At 61.4% G+C, this 21,864-nt stretch overlaps 1 protein-coding gene across 1 annotated transcript in view; it reads right to left on the reverse strand.

Moving 5' to 3' along the window:
• Positions 1 to 14,897, reverse strand: part of ASIC4 (acid sensing ion channel subunit family member 4) — a 63,214-nt gene extending 48,317 nt beyond the window's left edge. The window contains exon 1 of the mRNA XM_086615510.1: positions 14,247 to 14,897. Coding sequence (XP_086471636.1) covers positions 14,247 to 14,897 — 651 coding nt within the window. The remainder of the gene's footprint in view (positions 1 to 14,246) is intronic.
• Between the last annotated feature and the right edge of the window lie 6,967 nt (positions 14,898 to 21,864).

Consider the following 21,864-nt stretch of genomic DNA (forward strand, 5'->3'; position numbering starts at 1 on the left):
ATCCCGGTTCCCGGCGTCCCCGGCTGGGGCGAGAGCACAGGGCCCGGGAATGATGCATTGGGCAGGAGCAGAGGTGGCGGCGGGGGGAGAGGCGGGAGAGCGGGGCGCACGCACAGGCCACCACTCAATCCTAAATTAATTTTAATATTTGGACAATCAAATCTACTTAGGTGAGCCACGGCCATGCAAGGGAGATTTATGAGGGTTTGGGGCTGTCGGCCGCACGTGTAGCCTGTGTTGGCCGCTGGCCGGCAGGGCTCCAGCACTCACCGGCATCGCTAATTCCCACACTCCCCGGGGACAGGGATACAGCCGGCGTGTCCAAGCAGCGTGACAGCAGCAAGAGGAATGTCCCATCCTCTAAGTCCTGGCTGATTAGGCTGGCAGGAGTGACGAGCCCTTTGCTCTGCCCAGCGGCAGAGCTGGCAGCCAGGGCACAGCACCGGCATGACTGGAAGCGGTACCTTGATGCCCGGGATGTCCTGGGAACTTCAGCTGATCTGGGGAAGGGCAGCCAGTTCCAGCGTGCTGCGGACTGCTCTCCTCCCTGCAGGGCTGGAGCAGTTTCCCATGGGTTGGGGGCAATCAGAACCTACGGGCTGAGGAGCCGCACCGGGAGCTGGAGGTGGTGCGGGGGGTTGCACAGAGCCGTTCCCCCCAGGGTTATTTCAGCCCCAGCTCCGCCATCAGCCCACAGATTCATGGGCCCCAGGAGGTGACAGGAAACATGATGATAGGTTTTAAGACAGCAACATGCCCTGAATCTGCAAGGTGCCTGAGCAGGCAAGGTAGAGAATCCAAAATGTTTACAGTCTCAGGGATGGAGGACTGCGGAGAGGGGATGGAAGGCTGGGCTGCCAGGGACGAGCCGGCCGCAGCAGGGAGAGACCACCGGCATCCCTGATGCGCCACTGGAAATCCCTTCATCAGAGCGGACATCTCCCCCGCAGAACAGCGGGGGAGATTCAGGGAAGCCCAGTGCCCTCGTGCCGAACCGGCTCCTGCAGGAAAGCCCTGACGTGGGTGGCTCCCCCCAGGGTTCTGGGGTCTCTCGCAGTCATGCTGCAGAGGGGTCTTCAGTGCTTTCTACCCTGGTGACCCTTCACCTCCTGTGGGTGAGGACCAGGCTGGAACTCAGTCCTCCTTGCTGACTCCTTTACTCAGCACGACTGGCTTCACTGTGCCTGAGTGCCCAGGCAGGGAGACCAGGCTGCCCTCAGCCAGCCTTGTCTGCATGATGCGACTACAGAGACATGGCACTGGGCTCTGTGCTGGAGGACAAGCCCCATGTTGGGCTGCAGCCTTGAGCTGGGGTGTCTCAAGGGGCCTACGGTACATCCCTGCTCGGACCTACAGCAGCACGTGGTCTGTGGCAGGGCAGGCAGCCTTCCCAGAGCCCTGGGTGGCTCTGCTGCCTGCCCTGCCTGTGCCTCCCCCAGCTCCTGCCCTGCCGACAGAGACCTCCACCTGCCCCAGGCATGCCAGAGAACAGCCAAGGGCCATGGCAGGGATGTGAGATACAGGAGAGACAGCCGTCTGCAGGGATGACATGCACGCCTTTGCCAGCAATTCTTACAGTATAAAACAGAGACCTCCAGGGTCTCAAAGGACTTTAAGAAATGTCTACAAGTTGCCTGGGCCAGCAGGGACTGCTGTGAGAGGTGATGGACATGTGGAAAAGGCAGTTTCTAGACCTTACACATCATCCACCCAGTGCTCGGCCAGGATCCTGGCTGGGTGCCAGGGCCAGCTGCGTCCCAGCATGTCCCTGCAGAGCAGGAATGCCCACAGAACGGATGAAGTGTTGTTCCTTTGGGGCCATTAGCCTGCAGCAGCGCTTTGTCCCCAAGAGCCGCACGCAGTTCCAGGTGGCTCTCCCAGCCCGATTCCTGCTCCACAGGCACCTCATCCCCAGCAGGAGTCAAACCATGCCAGCCCCAGCCATAGACGGTCCACGGGCAGGTGGGGCGACTGGCTTACGAGCACTGTGTTACGGCTCCAGCTCTCAGCAGAAAGCGTATGCTCTCGTAAAATATCTACATTTGGATGCAGAGATTTCCAGGGATTCAAGAACGCTGTGCTGATAATTAAACATCTGCTCTGCATTTGTCTGTCTTCCCGCCACGATGTCGCTCCAGCCCTCGCTCCCCCTATCCCTGTCCGCCCACAAGCACCTTGGAGCAGGACGGCATCCCCTGCTCACCGCTCTGCCCCAGCCTGGAGGCACAGCTTCCAGGGCCATGGGGCTGGGAGAGAGAGGGCAGCTCTGGGCACCCCTTGGAGCAAACGGCAGTCTTTGCTGCCAGCACACACAGCCCTTCACGGGGCTGTGAAGCCGACTGCCTGCCCTGTGACTCATACTAGCCCAAACAGTTTTGCTGAGTCCCACCATGCATCGCCAGCCAGTGCTTGTCCATGCATGGTCCCCTGGGCTGAGCGAGCAGCTGCCACTGCCGTCCTGCAACCAGGAGAGCATCAAAACAACCTCCAAATTGATCTCTGAGACTCTTCTGCAAGCCCCAGTCACGTCCTACTAGGAGCAAGCGTCCGCTCTAGTTACTGTCTCCTAGGAGAGCACCGAGGGCTTCAGGCTGTCACAGGAAGAGAGGACCCAAACATGACATCTCCATGGAGCCTGAGGTATGGCAGGCAGGGCCACAGCACCGCTGAGCTGATGGCACCAGGGCCTGGATCAATGGGACCCGGCCATGACCCACAGGGGCTCTAACAGCTCGTACAGGGCTGGGCGGGTGGTGGGATGAGCTGGGAACAGGGGCAGGATCCTTGCCCAGCTGTGGTCCCTCCAGCCCCAGCTGTGCCTGCACCCCTGCCTGATCACCCAGCAGGGCTGAGCTGAGGCAGCCACCAGCTGCCTGCATGGCTGGTCCCAAGGGACGGTGTCCTTGCCTTCGCTGCGCTCCCTGCCTGGCCACTGGTGACAAGCTCGGGCACCCTCAGTGCCAGCCAGGCACTGCCAGTGGCCATGGTGCCACCTCTGCCGCGGGGCCTGCAGCCCAGCAAGGTGCCAGCATCCATGGGGACAACACCCTGTTGGGGTGGGGAGATGGGAAGCTGGGATGGGCACAAGGATGGGGAAGGCTCCTTGGGGTGCACTGCAGAGTCCGAAGTGCGGAACCTCGCCACACTCCAACTGCCTGCCCCCATTCGCCTGGGCTGCCCTTTGTGCAAGCAAGGCAGCCCCATCCCTTGTCCCCTGCCTGCTCCCTGCCCTCGCCTCCCAGCCTCCATGCTGTTTGTCACACCTGTCACCATGGCAAGGGAGAGATTAGCAGTAGACCCTCCGCTCCCGCCCCAAGCCACTGATTCATATTCATGAGACTTCAAAGCATCTCGCCTGGCTCTCCTGCACCAAACCTAATCCTCTGCTGCAGCACCGTGCCAGCAGCCCTCGCTCGAAGCACGGAGCCAGCAGCTGGCAGCCCTAGAGCCCTCCTGCCCTGACCAGTGGTAGCCATGCACCCACGCACCCACTGCCTCTGCTCCCCCATGGCAAGCCCGGCCCGCAATCTTGGGGGGATGCTCTGCACCATGGCGGTGCTGCCACAGGAGCCATGAAAATCAGAGATTAGCAGCACGGAGGCAATGGTCTGCGTGTCCTAAACTGCACCCGTCTGTCCCTCCACCCCTTCAGAGCAGAGGGCTGTGCCCACAGCACCCTGCCTGAACCGCCAGCCCAGCATCATCCCTGCATGGATGGCAGCGATATCGCCATCAGCCTTTTGTAGGGGCTGATCAGTGTGGGCACCCCAGAGCTTCCCCCAAGTCCCCGCCACAATCAGCAGCCAGCAGGCATCGGGCAGGGGCTATTCAGGGGCAGTCGGGCGTGCAGAGCACTGCCTGGCCAGGCAGCCTGCCTGCTCCTGCCGGGGACAGATCCTGCAGCACAGCATCAATGGAGAAGTGGTGGAGAGCATGCCGGAGGCCACAGCATTTGGAGGCGCAGGCAGGACCAAAGCGAGTACCTACCCCCAGGCCTCCCCTGCAGAGCAGCGGTGCAGAGGGCGGGAGGAAGAGGCACCCAGGGGTGCCGTCCCACCACCACACTGCAGTGTGGGTGCAGGCAGGGCTGCGGACCTCCACAAGCACTAGTGTTATACCGGCCACCTTCATGTCCAGCTCATCTGCTCCACGGCAGGATCACACCCGGGTCAAATGCAGCCACCCCCGCAGCATCGTGCCACCCACGGATGTCGCAGCCCCGCACCAGGGCTGATGCCGGGAAGGTGCTGGCTCAGTGCGCGGGTCCTGGCGGCGGGCAGGCAGGCAGGCGGCGAGTCCCCCACGGAGCCGTCTCCTCCAGATGGCAAAGGCCATTAGAGCCGCTCTTGCGCTCATGGAGCCATAAAGTTTATGGGCCTCATCATTTAGCTGTAATGGAAATAGTTAAATCTGTCTCTGTTTAAGCAAACTCTGCCCTCGCGGGAGCACTTGGCGTGGACAGGGGGAGGACTCTGGTGGGCAACGGGCGCCACAGCTGGAGCACCCAAACTTGGCACCCCCACCTGCCACCTGGGATGTCACTGTCATGCCAGGATGGGGACAGGCATGTGATGCCAGCACGAGGACTCTCCCTGCACTGCCAGCCCCGTGCCTCAGTTTCCTCTCGGTGCAGGGAAGGTGAGAGCCACATTTGGGGCAACCAGCCAGAGCTTGGGACTGTGCAAATTCCCTGCCAGCAGGAGTTGAGGGGCAAAGGCGATGTACAGGCAGGCAGAGAGTGCAGGGAGCTGCAGGCAGGATGATGCCTGCCTGCTTCAGGCAGGGCACCCACAGCTGCGTAGGGGTGAGACTGGGATTTGGGAAATGCAGATCTGCCCTGCGCAGGTAGGTGCTCTGGCCAGTGGCTGGGTCCTGCCTGGAGCCTGCTGGAGCCCACTGCGTGGGACAGAATAGGACACAATGCCTTGAAAGCCACTTTTCATCCCTCACCAGGCACCCCCAGGAGCTGGGCAGGGAAAGAGATCTCAGCACAGCCAAGGCTGCCTCCAGCTCTTGAAGCAGGACCAGGGCAGGGAGCAGGGTGAGAGGCTGGACCCCCAGCTGGGAAGCTGCTGCTGTGTTTATGGAAGACCAGCTTCTCCCCATCGTCACATGGGGCAGGCTGGGGTGCTGACCCCAAAGCAGTAGGACAGGCTGGTGGCACCTGCCCTAGATGCAGGGTCTCAGCTTGGCATCCCATACAACCTCCCCAGCCCCGCATCCCACCCAGAATGGGGTGAGACCCCAGAGCTTCTCCCACCGCTGTGTCTCCCCACCCATACTTAGCCATGATGGTGGTGGGAGCTACCCCCTCCCCAGCATGCAAAGCATGATTAATTACAGAGCAAGTCATTAATATTCACAGCTAATTAAAGATCTTTATCATGAATAATGAGCTCACTCTTCAAATTATGGGACAAGAATGGAAGAGGGGGGAAAAAGCCCTGTGGGGAGAGGAGGCTGCAGAGGGGCAAAGCTCTGGGACAGAGGCAAGAGGGGGCACAGTGGTACTCTCCTTGTGGGGTGCCTGAGTCTGGCAGTGCCCTGGTTGGGGATGCAGGGATGGGCAGAAGCCAGTGCAGCAGGCATGGGGCAGCCAGGGGATCCGGGCATGGGGCAGTGGGGGCCAGGCAGCTCTGGGGGCTCCAGGCAGCCCTGCCCATGGGTCTAACCTGCCACCCCAGTGTGTAGGGGTCCTCTTCATGCTGGCCCAGTCTTGCACATCTCCCCATGGAGCAGGGACTGTCCTAACCCAGTGGAACCCAGTGGCACGCAGCCCCCCGAGCCAGTTAATCCCCAGCAGCTGCCCAGTTTGGGGCTGGGACGGGGCTGCTGGGTTCCCGGGGAGCAGGCAGGACAGGAGGGCACCGGCACATTGCCTGAGCTCCTGTTATACAAATGAAAGGTTTTAGTGGGAAGACTCTGGGAGAGTAATACATCTCCCATATTGATCGCAGGCCAGGACCAAGGCACGGCTTAAACAGTAATTGATTTCTAGCCGCCGAGATGTGTTGGGGAGCATTGATTTAACAGCACTGCAGACACACTGCTACTAATCTGATTAAAGTATTTAGCAGAAATGTTATTCTTTAAAAAAAAACAGAGGGAGGTGGTGGTGCTGCCTGGGGCCGGGGGGCCGAGGCAGGGCTGTGGAGCGGGTGCAGCCTCGCACCCTGCCAGTGGGGGCCCGGAGACGGTTTCTGCGCCCGCACCCCGGTGAAGGTGCCGCTGCCTCGGGACGCATCTCCAGCCAGCTGCGCTCACAGCCGTTCCTGGCCAAGGACACGTGCGAGCCCAGCAGGACGCAGGCGAAGCAGGACCAAGGACGTGTACTGGGAATGTGGGCGACACGTGGGTGAGCGAGCACCCAGCCAGAGGCCCTGCTGGGGTGGCCACCATCTGCTCTGGGGACGGGAGATGGAGGTAGCCCACAGAGGTAGCTCTGGTCAGAGGGACGCTTGACTGGTGGAGTAGGCACATGGCCCACACTGGTACCGCAGCAGCCCGGGAGGTGCGGGAGCTGAGGTCCGGCGGTGCCCGCAGCCCCAGGCCCCTGCTCCCTGCAGCCTCCCAGTGCAGGGAGGGGAAGCTGAGCCAGGGGACTGTGCACACTGCTGGCCCTCCGGCTGTGCAATGTCTCCACGCATGCTCCTTCCCCGCCTCATGCACTGTTGCAGGTGTTCAGGCCGTTGCAGGAGCTCTGGCACGCTGTCCCCTCCTGACCCTGTCCTGCTCCGCTGCCAAGAGAGAGGGTGGATGCTGCACTGGTGGGGACGGGACTCCCGCACTTTGTTCCAAGCCCTCATGGAGAAGACCAGCTGAGCAGGTGGAGGGGCTCCTGCCACTCCCCATCACACACATCAGCCCAGTTAATTAACAGGTGATATCAAACAAATAATTATCCTGCCTTCCTATTGATTCTAATTTACTGGCCCCTGGAGAGCCCGGGCTCGTTTATCCCACCTGTCACCCCTGCTTAGCAGCTGCACTAACATCTGCCCTACTGCCTTCACCTCTCGCTTCTCCACCTTGGAGGCAGAGCTGAGTACAGCCATGGGGCCCACACTGCCCCACGACGCTGCCCATCATAAAACCATAGAATCGTTAAAATGGTTTGGTTGGACAGGACCTTAAAGATCATCTAGTTTCAACCCCCCTGCCAGAGGCAGGGACATCTTCCACTAAACCAGGTTGCTCAAAGCCTCATCCAGCCTGGCCTTGAACGCCTCCAGGGATGGATGCTGCTTCTCCTGGGGATGGCGGATGCCCCAGTGCCAACAGCACAGAAAGGGACACCGTCTGCCCACCCTCGTGGCACCCGCTGCCTCCTAGCATCAGCTCCATCCAGGGATGCCCTGGCCCCTGTCAGCCCTTTCCCCTGCCCAGAACCACCGGAAAGGCTGGAGGTGCTAGTTCTGGCTGCCCAAGCCCATCCCCAGCTCCTCAGGCAGCCCCCAGTCCAGGCCTTGCCTGGCCGGACAGATTTCCCCACTGCTGAAGCCACCGCTGCCCACGCACCAGTCTTTGCTGTCCACCTCATCGGCGGGAGGCTGATCAAAGCCCCAGCCCCTCCCAGCTCCTGCCCCTATGAATGCTGGATCAATACATCAATCCTGGCTCAGCTTGCTGATTGCACAGCCCTTTGCTCCTGAGCAGGCTTGTTGGGAGATCCTGGGGAGGCACAGGGTCCTGGCATCCATCCCTGCCTGCTTCAGGGGCTCAGCTCATGGCTGATGCAACATTGGCAGCCAGGACTACCTCCTGTTTGGGTCCGGGCAGCACCCAGTGATGGGTCCTTGTCCTCCCCTGGCCAGGCCACCACTGCCCAGCACTGTCTGCACAGGGCTGGGCTCTGTCTGGCAGGAGCCATGTATATCCTCCTCTGGACATGGGGACGTTGGTTGGCTTGGCTGGGGATACTCTGGGCAGCCCTGGCCTCACCTCAACTCTAGCGAGTGACCGGCCATGCTGTGCCGTGGGGTGGGTTGCATGCACAGCCTGTCTGCCTGCTGCACCAGGCGCTGGTGCTTTCTAGACCGGGCTGAGATGGGGATTTCCTTGGGTTGGGCAGATGAAATTGAACCTGGTCAGATGCCAGCAGCAGTCTGCTTGCCACATGTCTACAGTCCGAGCCTGCCCAGAGCATTTGGTGCTTGGACAGTGGTCAGCTGGCATCTGGCTTGGACTCTGCTGAGTCCTGGTGCTGTCTGTCCCTCCCCAAGCCCTTGGACATCCCCCATGCTGCTCTTTCCTTGCAGAAAGCCGAGCAGTGACAGCCTTGCCACTGTGCTGGGAGAGGCTGAGAAAGGGTGGCGGATGCTGCTGCTGAGCCCTGCTGCCAAGGTGGCTGGGACCAGGACCGGGGAGGCCGGCAGGTGACCCACTCCCCCCAGATGATTCATCCCAGCAGCAGCCAGAGAGCCAGGGCAGCTTCAGTTGGGCTGGGATGTCTTGCCTAGAGCCAGCCTATCACCCCGGCCACCAGCCCTCGGTTGAACTCATGCACCCACTCCTGCCAAGGCTCTCCCCACAGTCACAACCTGTCTATACTCATGCCCGGAGCCACCAGGCTCCCCGCCACCGACCCGCTGCCCACCCTGTGGAGGCCGCCTGAGGTGACACCCACCCTGAGGTGCCTGGTGAGGCGGGGGACTGCAGCTCCTGGCTGGCTTGGCGCAGTCCCACAGCGGCATGCGGCCGGGCGCGTGTAGGAGGAGCAGCTGGCAGCGCCGCAGCCAGGAGATAAGCTCCCCTCTCATCCTCATCGCGTGTGACGGGAGGGAGATTTATGGCTCCGAGCTGCGATTTGTGCGCAGCTCCAGCACATGGTATTGATCACTCCTGGTTGCTCCCTCATCTCCCAGCCCCTCCTGCCTGGTGAGGTGGGCAAGTCAGCCCTGCTTGTTAACTCTTCCAGACCTGGGGACCCCCAGAGCCAGGCACCCTTCTGTGCTGCAGCAGCTGGGGCAACAAGGAGCACCCTAGGTCCAGGCTGGCTGGGATGCCAGGGCCCGGTTCCTGGGAGAACAGCAGGGTTTTCCCTAGCTGGGGATCAGAGCAGAGGGAGCAGGGTGAGTTTGGCTGGGCTGGCAGTGGGGAGCACCCCTGGGCAAGGAGAGGGGCCATGGGGGACAATGGGGGACTGGAGGAGCCAAGGGGACAGGGATGGCAGGCAGTGATAAGGGCTGAGGCATGGCGCCAGGGATTAGGGCTGAGTGTATGGGGATGGCAGGTGATGACAAAGGGACGGTGCCAGGGAACAGCATGTGATGGCCACTGGCAGTGCCAGGGCACACGGACATCAACTGAGGGGCTGATGCCGAGGGGATGGGATGGGATGAATGAGATGGGATGGGGGCCAGTCGGTGGGGGACGGGGACAGGACTGCGGGTGGCTCTGCAGCAGCAGCAGGAAACGATGTGTGAAATGAAGAGTTCCTGCCCAGTGCCCAGAGGGAGCGTACAGCATACTGAGCAGGGCTGGGGTTGGGGAGGGGGCTGCAGGGGTGTGCACAGCTGAGGGGGTCCCCAGCACCACATGGGGACCCTGACTGGGGGGGTTGCTCCGCAGCATGGGCTGTGCCCCTCCTGCAAGGGAGACGGGAGGGGGCTCTCAGCATGGGAGCGGCGGGTGGCTGCCATGGGGCTGAAGGCTGTGGGGGGCACAGCCCTACTAGATCAAGCCCTCGCTGCCCCCCCCACTCCTAGATGCCCCAGCCTTGTGTACCCGCCACCCCCTCCCCGCTTGCTGGTTTCCCGCTGCTCCGCGGAGATAATTAAATCCGCTATTTCGGCAGGTTCCGCATCCCCTGCCAGGCGGATCCGCAATCAGCCTCGAGAGGCCCCGGGGCTCCCCCACCTGCGCATGCACCCCCCCCACCCCTCCGCCCTCTCCGCTATGTCAGCCCTGCTCCGGAGCACCATGCCTGGCCCTGCCACCTTTGCCCGCCTCCGCTCCCTGCCTGCCGTCCTGGCCCGCCTGCACCCTTGGGGACAACCTGGGGTGTTCGCTGGAGAGGTGACACGCTCCTCTGCTGTGTCAGTCACGTGTGTCCTGCCAACTCTGGGATTGCAGCCCCATGACAGCTCATCTGGAGGGGTCAGTCCCATCCCCAAAGCCAGCCTGGCTGCAGAGAGACGCATCCGAGGAGTGGCACAGATGCCAAACGTGGGCAGGAGCAGCTCGCTGCCGGCTGCCCTGCATCCCCAGCTCCCCATCCATCCCTGGTTCCGACATTATCGTCTTCCCGCCGCACCGGGAAGGCTAAATAATTCACGGAGGTGAGCTGGAGCACAGATGCTCCCGCTGGCAGCGTCTGGGCAGCAGAGATAGCGATGCCATCCCCACTGGCTGCCAGGGCCTGCTGGCACCTGCCAGCCAGGAAGGAAGGGCCTGGGATCTGCGTTCACGGAGGAAAAGCACCAAGAGCATCATCCTGAGACAGCTCAGCAGAGGTGGGAGGTGAGCAGGGTGCCAGGAAATCCACGCCCGTGCTGCCCCCCATGCCCAGCCCTGCACCATGCCCCCAGTCTGGACGGCTCTAGCCCCCACCCTCTCCTCTGCCCCCAGTCTCCTGTGCCAGATCGCAGATTGATTCCCAAGAAAGCCTGTTGTTAAGCTGGCATCTCTGGCTGTAAATTCAGATCAATAATTTAAGGGGGTAAAACTATTAATAGAACATTAAAATATCTGCTTTCGTCTGAGGCACGAAGGTGGAAGTGAAGGTGAGGGTGCCCGGATGACCTGCACAGCTGCCTCCTCATCCTGCCAAAAGCCCCAGCACTGCCGGTGCCGGCATGGTGGGTAGAGTGGCAAGTGTTGCCGTAAGTAATGGCTGGCTGTGCCAGGAGAGATGAGGGCAGCATCCATCAGGGAGGGGGATTATTGATGGGCTCCAAGGCTGCTGTTACCTGCCAGCCCTGCCATTACACGCACCGTCACTCAGTGCGTGGCCATGGCCGCCATGCCAACCCCTCCGCAGTGCCTTGGACTGCACCCGCTGGGAAAACCACTGGAAACAGGTATAATTACACAGGTGGTGCTCACCAGGGGTGTTCCAGCTGCAGCCCTGTCACCTGTGCTGCTGGCTACACGTTGCACTGATGCTGTTCAGTACTGCCTGGGTTGTCCTCCAAGTCCCACAGCCCCAGCCCCACAGTGAGCCAGCGCCAAGCAAACCTCATGGCACATCCCTGCTCCATCTCAGCACCTTCTCCATCCTCCCAGACCCGTGCAGCCTGGCTGAGCTTTGGGCAGGAGGCAGCCCTCTCCCTGCCCGAAGGTGATATTCTCGGGAGCTGCCACGCTGTGACATGGAGAGCGCACCGCAGCCCGGCTCATTTTTGGGAGGATTAGTCCGTGACCTCCCACTGCCAGCCCCAGGGAGGGCAGCTCCAGGAAGCGAGGAAGGTGAATTTCAGAGAGATTAACCCTGGTCCCCAGCGGTCTGGGAAATGGAGGTACATCTGCTCATCCGAATGGCAGGAACAGCCGCCCCGTGGGGGAACAGATAAAAATAGGCTGACATTTACCTGCCAGCCCCGAGCAGGGCGGGTGGAGGGCACGGTGGCCAGGCCATGGCCACTGAGGGATGCAGGCATCCGCTCAAGCACCAGGAACTCACTGCCCACTGTCTTGCTCCGGCTGTAGGGACAGCATGTGGCATGCGGTAGTGTGGCTCTGTGCCAACGGGGCACTGTCCTGGACTGGCACCGCTGACGGCGAGTCCTGCCGAGGCAGGGGCAGGGCACATACAGGTGTCGGTGCTGGGGTAATGGGACAGCCAGGTGTGTGTGCCAGGGCTGTGGCGTGCTCAGGGCTGCCTGCGCGTGGAGGTGGGCAGCAAGGTGGGCGGCAGCGAGGTGGGCAGCTGTGGCATGGGCAGGGGATGAGCTCGGGGCAGGGCTGGTGCCAAAGCCTGGAGCTTGCTGGGGTAGTCATTCCTTCCAGGGGGATGGTAGTGAAGAGAACAGGCAGGGCTGGGAGGTGTCTGAGGAAAGTGAAGGAAACTTGCCTGGGCACCCTCCCCTAAAACCAGCAGAAAGAGGCCTCTTCGCTTGTCCGAAGCCCTGCAGTCTGGGCTGCCAGGAAGGGCTGTTGGCACCCTCTGCCCTGCTCAGGAGCCAGGGGATGCTATGGTAGCTACTCCCACCTCACCATCTGCCCGCAGCAGCCCCTGTCTTCCCATGTGCCACAGACTGAGCTGAGCATCCTTCTATGATGGCATTAACATTTCCCGTCAGTGCTGGCAGCTCCTCCTTGGGATGACACTCGCCTCTTCATAGCCATCTCCCAGCAGCACAGGCCAGTGTCACGCCGCCACAGAAGTTGGCACACCTCCTCCGGCATCACCGGCTCGGCATCCCGCTGCCCACAAATGCTGACCTTGCTGCATGCCCCGTAGCCAGGCGCACCACTGCGCTGCTGCGCATCACCTCGGCTCTGCTCAGGGTCCTGCCCAAGCCGAGGCACAGCAGCCTGGCCCACAGCCCGTTACCCAAGTACCCAGGGCTGCGATAGCCCCTCAAGCCACTGGCACTGCTGCCCTCGGGGCACAGCTTCTGCCCCAGGCAGTGCCCAGCGCTCGCCTGGCCTGGGGCACCCAGCCTGGCCACAGCGAACCCCAGTCCAGGCCATCACCACCAAGGAGCCAGCGCATGCCAGTGCTTGGGAAGGGTTAACAGCTCAGAGACCAGAGCCTCCCCTTCCTCCCCCTGCACTGTGTTTTACAGGCCGGAGCTATTACCAGGAAATGTTCCCATCAGCACCATTGATCCCCTTGTTTACAGCCCTGTAATCCTCTGCTGTTGACTCTGGAGCAAAGAGAGGAGAGGAGGGGAGGTGGTGGCTCCCTCTTGGGCATCGCCTCTGCCCTCCCTGCATCCCCAGGCAATGCCTGCCCAGCTCCAGCACACCAGGGTGACGTGCACCCAAACCCTGTGGCACCCTGCTGGGCTCCATGGGCTCCGTGGCTGATGGGAGATGATGGAGGGTGGCACAGTGGCAAGAGCCTGGCTCTGGTGGTGGCCACAGCCCTGCATGAGCTGGCCCACGCAGGCGGCTGTGGGTCCCCCCAGGCTGGTGGCACTCTCCCAGTGCATGGCTGTGCATCCTGCCAGCTGCCAGACACCTGGTCACAGGGCCCCGCGCTGCAGCCCCACTTTGTTCTCATTAGTGTGATGCGCGGAGCCGTCACGCTACATTAGGGACTCTCCCAACTCATAGCTCTGTGTCTGCCAGCCAGCAGCGACTGCCAGCCAGGAGACCCCGGTGCAGTGGTGATGGGCACCCAAGTCAGCCCCCCAAGCTCCCCACCAGCCAGTGGTACAGCAGGGCTGGGGTACTGGCTACCGGCATGGAGCACGGTTCTTGCACAGCCCTGCCTGCCCCTGTCCTGTGCGTTGGCTCTCCCCACCCCAGCAGGGCCTGGGGAGCTCCCTGGACCCCCACGCCAGGGCTGTGGCTCTCCCTCACCCTTGTCTGAGCTGGTATCACGCAAACCTGTGACGAGCATCTGAGGCAAGTGTGCTTACCTGGCGTCCATCACTGGGACTTTCATGAGCTTTTATAATTCTTCCAGCTCCGATAACACCAGAGCTCAGCCACCTCCAGGTGCTGGTGCCCGCAGGCGGATCCCCGTGCTGGCTGGAGGGCAGGACTGTGCCTCCCTCTGCTCACTTATGCTACTGCTTGGATGCAGTCCATCCCCTGGCCCCTGCTCTGCCAGGAGGAGATAGGCTTTGCTCCCTTCCAAAGCCCTCCAGGCAGGGATTTACTTTCCCTCCCTCTGCAAGCCATCGGGAGCCTGGCTCTCTCACAGAGCCCACAGGAGGGAGAAGGAGCCAGGCTTCCCTGTTCAGACTGGAGCAAGGCTGCGGGTCACAGCCTGCCTCTGCTGGGGCTGATCCAGGGCAAGTCCCAGGGCTGGGCTCCCCAGCTCACTCTTTTCCTGCACCTCTCAGCCTGGCTTCACAGCACAAGCCCTGCCAGGGCATCCCCACCAGCCCAGCACACCCCTGCTCTGCACGGGACTCTGCTCCGGCCCCGACAAACCCCACGTAAAACCAGGCAGCCTTGCAGCCTGCAAAAACTGGCCCCTGGCACCTTTCCCTTTCCCAGATCCCTGATCGCTGGGGGCTGGGCTCCCCATGCCAGCACCCCAGCAGCGCCCCGGGCTGCGGGTGCCAGCACAGGGGTCATGCCCAGCCCTCCCTATCCCCTGGGACATCCTGCCACCGGGCACTCACCGTCTGGAAGTTGCTGCTGTTGCACTTGTTACCGCCGAACGTGCAGCGGACGAGCATCTCACCCAGGTCCAGCTGGTGGCCCACACGCCCATAAAACTCCTCCAGGTTGAAGGGGCGGCTCTTCTCCTCACTGACGGCCGGTGTCCTCAACAGAGCCTCCAGCCTGCTCCTCTCCACACTCTCTGTCACCAGGGGCCGGCCAGCCCCATCCAGGAGACCCAGCATCTCCCCTGCCCAGTACAGGTCATGGCCGGAGAGCCGTGAGAAGCGGGCAGGGTTGATGTTGCAGAGCGTGACGGCAGGGAATGTCTTGTTGCGCACCGTCTCCTCCTCCAGCTGGGTGCTGTGGGGGTACTGGAAGTACAAGCCCACACACTTGGCATAGGCGTGGATGAGGAGGGCCAGCGAGCCCAAGAAGGCCAGCAGCCACAGCAGGTTGCGGGCGGTGTAGCGCTGGTGCCGGAAGATGTGCTGGATGCCGTGGAGGGTGGAGCGGCCAGCAAACTCCTCCAGGTTGCACGGGCGCTGCTGCGGGGTCGAGGTGTCGTGTGCCGGGTGTCCCATGGGGCAGCCCCCCGCAGGAAGGGCTGCCGAGGGCCGGGGGGGACCCCAGGAGCGTGGCAGGGGCATCTGGGCTTCCTCCAGCCACATGCTGCCACCCTTCTCTGCCTCTCCCTGCCGAGGCAAGGCGCTGGAGGAGGTTCGAGGAGGGGATGACCAGCTCGGCAATGGGCGGGCAGCTGGGCTGCGTGGCAGGCGCTAGTGCCGGGGTGGGACCGGCATGGTGTGGTGCTGCCCGCACCCTGCTCCATGCAGGAAGCTCACTGAGTGCCGAGACCACAGACGTACTTAGCGATCGCCGCATCCTGCAGGAACCGAAGCCAAAGGCTGAAACGTCCTGGAAAGCTCAGGGCACTCTCATTGGCTGTCCCCCGGGGGTGCAGGCAATTAGCTAGAGTCCTGCTCACTTCCACCATCTCCGTGCACTTAGTGTGGGCTCCCCAGGGAGCGAGAGGGGGGCAAACTCCTCACATCCCCCTGCCAGGGCATGTAGGAGCTGCCCGGGCAGGGCTGCACGGCCCCGGGCTCAGGAGAGGTGCATGGGCAGGTGTGTCTCTGGGGGGAACAACTCTTTGACCACGGGGATGCAGGGGGACCCCAAGCTCTGCATCAACCTTGCAGGAGCACAGCTCCGAGACGTCGGCCTGACCAAGGAGCCAAGTGTCACTCTTGTCACAGCTCCTGCACCCTTGGCCTCAAGCACCTCCTTTGGCTTCCCAAAAACTGTGAAGGGTCAGGCTCCTACGAGCATAGAGGGAGGGTTGGGCAGTGGCAGATCACTCGGGGGGGCAGTGACACAGACCCCAGGGGAGCTCTGAGTGCTGGTACCACTGCAGGGGTACTGTCAGGCTCTCTGGCATGGCACTACCTTGAGGTCAGGGACTCTGGCACAGTCCTGGGTCTGGCACAGCTCAGCATCCCTTGCCCTTGAGATGCACAGGAAGAGGCAAAGTCTTTTATGAGGCCAGCGGTATAGCTGAGGAAAACAGTTGCTTGCTGAGAAGCACCCGTGTGCCCAAAAGCTCATGTCCCTTTCTGAACCATCTCAGTTGGTCTAGTACCAGATATTGCCTTTCCCTACGGGGCTCGCCTGGGCACATCCTGCAGTGCTGTTTCACTGGCAGTGGGAGCAGAGCAGAGACACGGAGCCATGTCCATGGGGACGGGGAGGACAGCTCAGGATCAGGGAGGATGGACAAGCTGGAGAGGGGGGCTGCGTTCCACCACCCTGCTCCCCACATCGGGAGGAAGGGAGCAGGATGGAAGACAGGGAAAACTGAGGCAAGGATGCCTGGGCACAGGGAGGAGGTGGTGCCCAGGCCCCATGGGGCTGGAGCAGGGTGAGAGAGCCGAGCTCTCTCCTGCAGATACTTGGACCCAGCTGGGTGTCCAGCGGGGCCCCAGAGCAGAGCAAAAGGCACTGCAAGGGCCCACGGTGCCTGCAGCCCTGGGCCAGCGATGCTGGCCCTGCCCAGCTGCGCTCCCCTGGCCTGTGCTCCCCAGCACAGCTCTAAATCCATTAGCTTTGCATAATTAGATTTTTCTCAATTACCAGATTATGATAATTAACAGCTCATTTGCAGGAGGCAGTGCCTAATCCCGGCATCGCGCTTGGCTCAGAGCCAGCCAGAGGCTGCCGGCACTGGGACAGCAGGCAGCAGAGCAATCACCAGCACGAGGGGAGCCCTGACGGGGTGAGGGGGGCCAGGTGGACCTCCCAGAATCTCTCCACCACTGGGAACATGGACCTCCCTTGCACTCCCTGGTTAACACAGCCTGCCCAGAGGGGTCAGTTGCCAAAAATAGGGGGGACAAGAGCCCGTGCTGGGACAGCATCCACCGGCGAGGGGAGCCAGCAGGGTTTTAGAAGTGGTTTAGAGACCCATGGAGCTCCAGAGACACAGAAAACATCCTGCGATGTCTCCTCCTGCAAGCAGCCACCAAGGGAAACCACAGGAGAGGTTAGCGTCGTGGGCTGGGCTGGTGTGACTGCAGTCATTAAGGGGCCTGTTAATGAACTTTCCTAGTCAATAATGTTGCCAAGGAAAGACAGGAGAGCAGGGCAGCGGGAGGCAGCCGCCGGTAAGGTACCAATCTTCATCACGGGAAGGCAGGGCAGTCCAGGCAATTACTGCCCATCAACAGAGCTTCATCCCTAGTAAAATAATAGAACAAATATTAAGAGAAAAATACTTCTGAGGACCTCGAGGGCAGGGAACGGGGAGCATAAAGATGTGCTTGGAGCTCACACAGAATAAATCTGCCCAGTCTGACTTGATTGCCTTTTTTGGGTAAAATTGCTAAATGAATCGATGGAGAGGAGACAAGAGGTGTGATATATCAGACTTTTATAAAGCATTTGATATAGCATCTCAGGATTTAATTCCAGTTGGCGGGGACCAACCGTCCCCTGCCTCGGCTGGGTACAGCAGAGGGAGCGAGGGAGATGGGGTGGCCCTGGGGCAAGAGGGGAGTGTGGTGGCATCCTGTGACACTGGTGTACGCAGCCTCAGTGGGGTAAGCTCCCCTTCTCCCACCTCAGGTGAGTGTGCCACAGCTTCTGCTCCATGACCTGGGACGGCTGTGCCAGGAGCACGAGGGTCACACCCAGACAAGCTGGATGTAGCCCCATGCCCAGTCCCCATGGGGCAGTGCTCATAGCCAGCCTGGTGCCTCCACTGCACCAGTCAGGGCCACCACCTCCATGTGCCCAGGGCTGTCCTGCAGCTTCAGGGCTCTTCTGCTCCTGCCGTGGGCTCTGCCTGCAGAGCTCTGGCTGAGAAGCGGCATCAAGCATGGGCAGCGGTCGTGCCCAGCCACGCATGACTGGCTGGGATGTCTCAAGCTGTTCCCGTACGTCTCCTTTGCACAGCATTTTGGATCCTCTGCCATGACCATCTCCAGGCAGGGGATCCGGTCCTGCCTCTCTGCCCAGCATGGGCGGCAATTTCGGCTCAATACAGGCGATAAATCAGCCTGCTTTCCTGGAGGCAGCTGTGTGGCCCCTGCTGCTCCAACTGGAATTTCCCAGTCTCAGATTACCCCGGGCTGCCTGAGAGCCGGCTGGTTTTGTGCTGCTCGTCCGAACTCCCCAGCTTCGTTTCTGTTGCCGGATTTTGCCAAAGGCCCTCAAGCGTCCCTGTGCCCAGGATGCCGCAGGACCTCCCAGTGCCCGGTCTCCATGGGCAGCCGTGCTGGGGAGCAGAGCTGTGCCAGACCCGACTGCCCGACGCCATGGGGAGCCGGACGAGCCTTGATGAAGCGGCTTCGCTCAACCGCAACGGCATTTGCTCCTCAGCCAGATCAGCGCAGGGTCAGAGGTCCCAGGCCAAATTTCGACATGATTTTCTCAGTGGGGGAGCAGCCCAGAGCGTGGATTTTGCTGAAAACCATCTGGAGTGTTTCTCCTTGAAAACAATTTCTCCCTTTGATGCTCACACTGGGAGCACACACACAGCAGTTACACTCCCAGCTGGAGCCTCCTTTCCCCTCACCGAGGATTCCCCCTTGCTGTCCCTTGCAGCCCCCGCAGCCCCTTCCCCTGTCCCAGCAGTGCCAAGGAGCTGGGGGCTGGAGGTGCCAGAGGTGATGGCAGGCTCTCTCATGGAAACAGGTGTGCCACAGGGCAGGGAGCGAGGGAATCCTTCTGCTGGCAGCGCCCACAAAGTGATGGGGTCCCCAGGAGCTGTGAGACGCCAGGGGAAGCTAGTGGAGAAGGGGCTCACGAAGGCACTGCCCACCCCAGCACCTGCCCAGCCAAGCTGCTCCATAAGAAAGGCATTAAATATCCGTGAGACCGTTCAGACATCCCAAGTGGGTGGGATGAGCAAAGCACCTGTGGTTCAGGGGCCCAGCAGAGAGAAAGACCTATGTTTTCGTGGCATCAGCAGGTTCCCCCACACCTCCTGCTTTTGGGGTAACAGAGGAAGCTGTTAAATGAGGGGCACCTGCAGCAGCAGCCTCTCCCCTCACCGCTATCTCCTCTCTCCCCGCAGCCTGGCTCCTTCCCACACCAGCCTCTTTCCAGCTCCTCGCACTGGTGCTAATCCCCTAATCTGCGCAAAGCAACAATTTTCTGCATGGCACAGCGGCTGCTTTGAGATCTGCACCCCTCCTCCCCCCAAAAGCCAGCTCCCATATCAGCAGCAGGTATCAGGTGAGCCAGGCACCATCTACCTCTGATAAACCCACGGTTTATTTTACCCTGTTTCCATTTATCTCTGAGCCCGTAATTATCCCTCATCTCGCGAGGCGTTGTCCTGCTTCGCACGCCAAGGCGCGAGGGGATGTGTGCTTTGCCGGGCAGCCCTGGACCGCAGCCTCCGGACTGCGGGGTTCAAGGAGCCAGGGAGGTGATGCTCGGGGGGACCACTGCCCGCCACACTGGCTGCCAAGCCGTCCCTCCTCTCTCTGCGCCTGGGCTGTGTTCCTTTTAATCTCGCACAGCAGCGGAGATGGATTTTCTCCCTGTGAGCCAGATGTGTTGCACGGAGCATAAACACCCGCGACAGTTGTTGTGCTCCTCGGTGCAAAGGCATCAGATGTCTGCATTAAAACAAAGCTCTCCACTTAATTACTCAGGCTGATAATTCAGCGCGTGGAGGCGGCTCTGGCTGAGAGCAGAGGGCTGGATCACAGCTGGGACTGGAGAGCCTTGGAGTGCACGTTAATCCCGGCTCTCGCAGCCCTGATTAACGGTGCTGGAAACCTGCCCACCCTGCTCATTTCCAGGGGAAGGGTCCAGCTCAGCACCCACTTGCTGTCCTGCTGGAGGGAGCCCAGGTTGGTGCCTGAGGGGCTCTGCTGACCCCTTGCTGGGTCAAAGCATCCCCTTCCCAGCATCTTCAAGGTAGGGTGGTCCAGTATGTGGGGACCATTGCTTGGAGGGTGCTGAGCTGCCCTGGGAACACCCGTCCACTCCGCCTGGAGCCCAGGGGACCTGCGTGCAGGAAGCAGAGGGCAGGGCTCCAGGGTCACCCTGTGCAGGGATCCACTGCCAGAACACAGCTGGCAGGAGCTGGAGCCAGCCCCGTGGCCAGGCTCAGCACAGGATCAGGCAGACGACCGAAGGCTTTCTCCTTGGGGCTCAAGCTGCCTGCTCCTGCTAACCATTTCTCCTTCCACAGACAAGCAAACACCTCCTGCAAATTCATCTCACTGCCCTCAGTCAGCACCAGGGCCTGGGGCACCCAGGGAGCCCCTCACTTAGCCTTTAGGGCAGACACCTGCCCTCGGTCCCTGAGTACCCGCCTTGCTCTACCAGTCTCTCCAGGGTGGGACGCTCACGCGTGGAGCTGCTTCCTTGAACCTATCTCCCCTGCTCACTCTCTCTAGTCTGCTCCCCCAGCCCCTAACCCTTTCCCAGGCTCCTCGCCTCTCCCTAACCCTCCCTGAACCCGGTGCCTGGGGCATCCCTGGTTCTGGGGCATCCCTCTCCCAGCAGAGCCCCCATCCTGGCACCCTTTGGACTGGCCCTGCCACAGATCCGCCTGTGGGGTCCTGTCTCTCCAGGGAGACTGATTTCCTCCAGCACTGCTCTTGCCCTCTTATCTCTCTTCCTGGGACTGCACACCTTGGTCCGTGGCTGGGACAAGTGGGAGCAATAGATCCCATCCTGACCAGGCTGAGCACCAAGGCTAGTGCTGGGCGTGCAGGGCAGCTGGGCCCAATGGAGGCAGGCAGGCAGCTGCGGGCAGCACCATCCCAGCGGGGCTCCAAGGGTTAAGTTGTCATGTATTCAAGGCCACGCGCTGGCCAGGAATTACACTTTTATCGGCACGCGGTGCTGCCGCCGCTTGAATTGGGACTGGGAACTCTATTTCCGAGCTCACCCAAATTATTCTCGAAGAGATAAAGCGCGGTGCAGAGCAGCGCCGGCGCTTCATTAACATTCCCCAGCCCATTCAGCTTTAAACGAAGATTGCCTGCCTCGGAAAATGATAAAATTGAACATGTGAAGCAGGGCATTATGTTCCATCAGCCGATATTATTTCCCACGCAGGGGCCAAGCGGAGACACAAACAGCTATTTATGCAGCGCCTGGCCAAGCTGGGGTGGCTCGGGAGGAGGGCAGCAGATAGGGGGGGCACAGGGTGGGTGGCAAGTGCCCTCTACCCGTCCTTGGGCATGAGACAAGCTGCCCGCCCTAGGGTGGCTCTGCCCTCCTGGGGGCTCTCAGGCTTGTGCCTAGGGCACAGGGTGGGTTCAGGAGCCACAAACCTTCTCCATGCATCAGATGAGCAAAGGGGCTCAGGGGTGCATGGGGTTCCCTGGGCAGCACTGGCCGTGTCCTGCAAGGCTGGAGGCATCTCCATCTGCCGCCCTGCTCTGGGCGTGCACGTCCCCTGCTAGGGCTGAGCAAGAGGGTGCTGGCTCCATGTGCAGCATGGGGTCCCACCTCCAAGGGCTGGGTGCTGGGCTGGCAGGTGCTGGGAAGCACTCGCAGATGAGGAGCGTGTGCCTCCTCAGATGCAGGTGAGGAGGGCTGAGCAGGCAGCAGAGGGCTGAGCAGGCAGCAGAGGGCTGAGCAGGCAGGGAGGGCTGAGCAGGCAGCAGAAGGCTGAGCAGGCAGGGAGGGCTGAGCAGGCAGGCCCCCAGGGCCGCAATTGGATTTTGCTTGGCCGTGCTGAGCCTATCGATCCAGCAGTAATTAAAGTCGCTCCAAAACCTGACTCATATTCAACCTTGGGAGGAAGGAGCTTCTGTGAGAAACACCCTCTGCTCCTCATGTGCCAGCACAGCGCGGAGCTCAACCACACCGGGGCACTCCCAGCCCGTCCCAGCCCCCTGAGAGACTTTATCCCCAGGGGGGACACTGCCCCAGGGCTGCCTGGGGCCCAGGGCAGCAGCACCCCACTAGGCAGCATTGCGGCCGGTGCCCCCAGCACCGCACAGCCCCACAGTGACCCTGATCAGGTTCAGCACTTGCAGTAGCGTCCGTGTCACGCAGACCCTATAGCCCAGGACAAGCCCAAGCTATTTTCTCACCAGTTTCCTCAGACACATCACTGGGATGTGGGGGAGCTCCCCAATGCCCCTTGCTTGTCACTGCCTGGGC

This window comes from Tauraco erythrolophus, chromosome 8 (genome assembly GCF_009769465.1).
Source record: "Tauraco erythrolophus isolate bTauEry1 chromosome 8, bTauEry1.pri, whole genome shotgun sequence".
Taxonomy (NCBI): Eukaryota; Metazoa; Chordata; class Aves; order Musophagiformes; family Musophagidae; genus Tauraco; species Tauraco erythrolophus.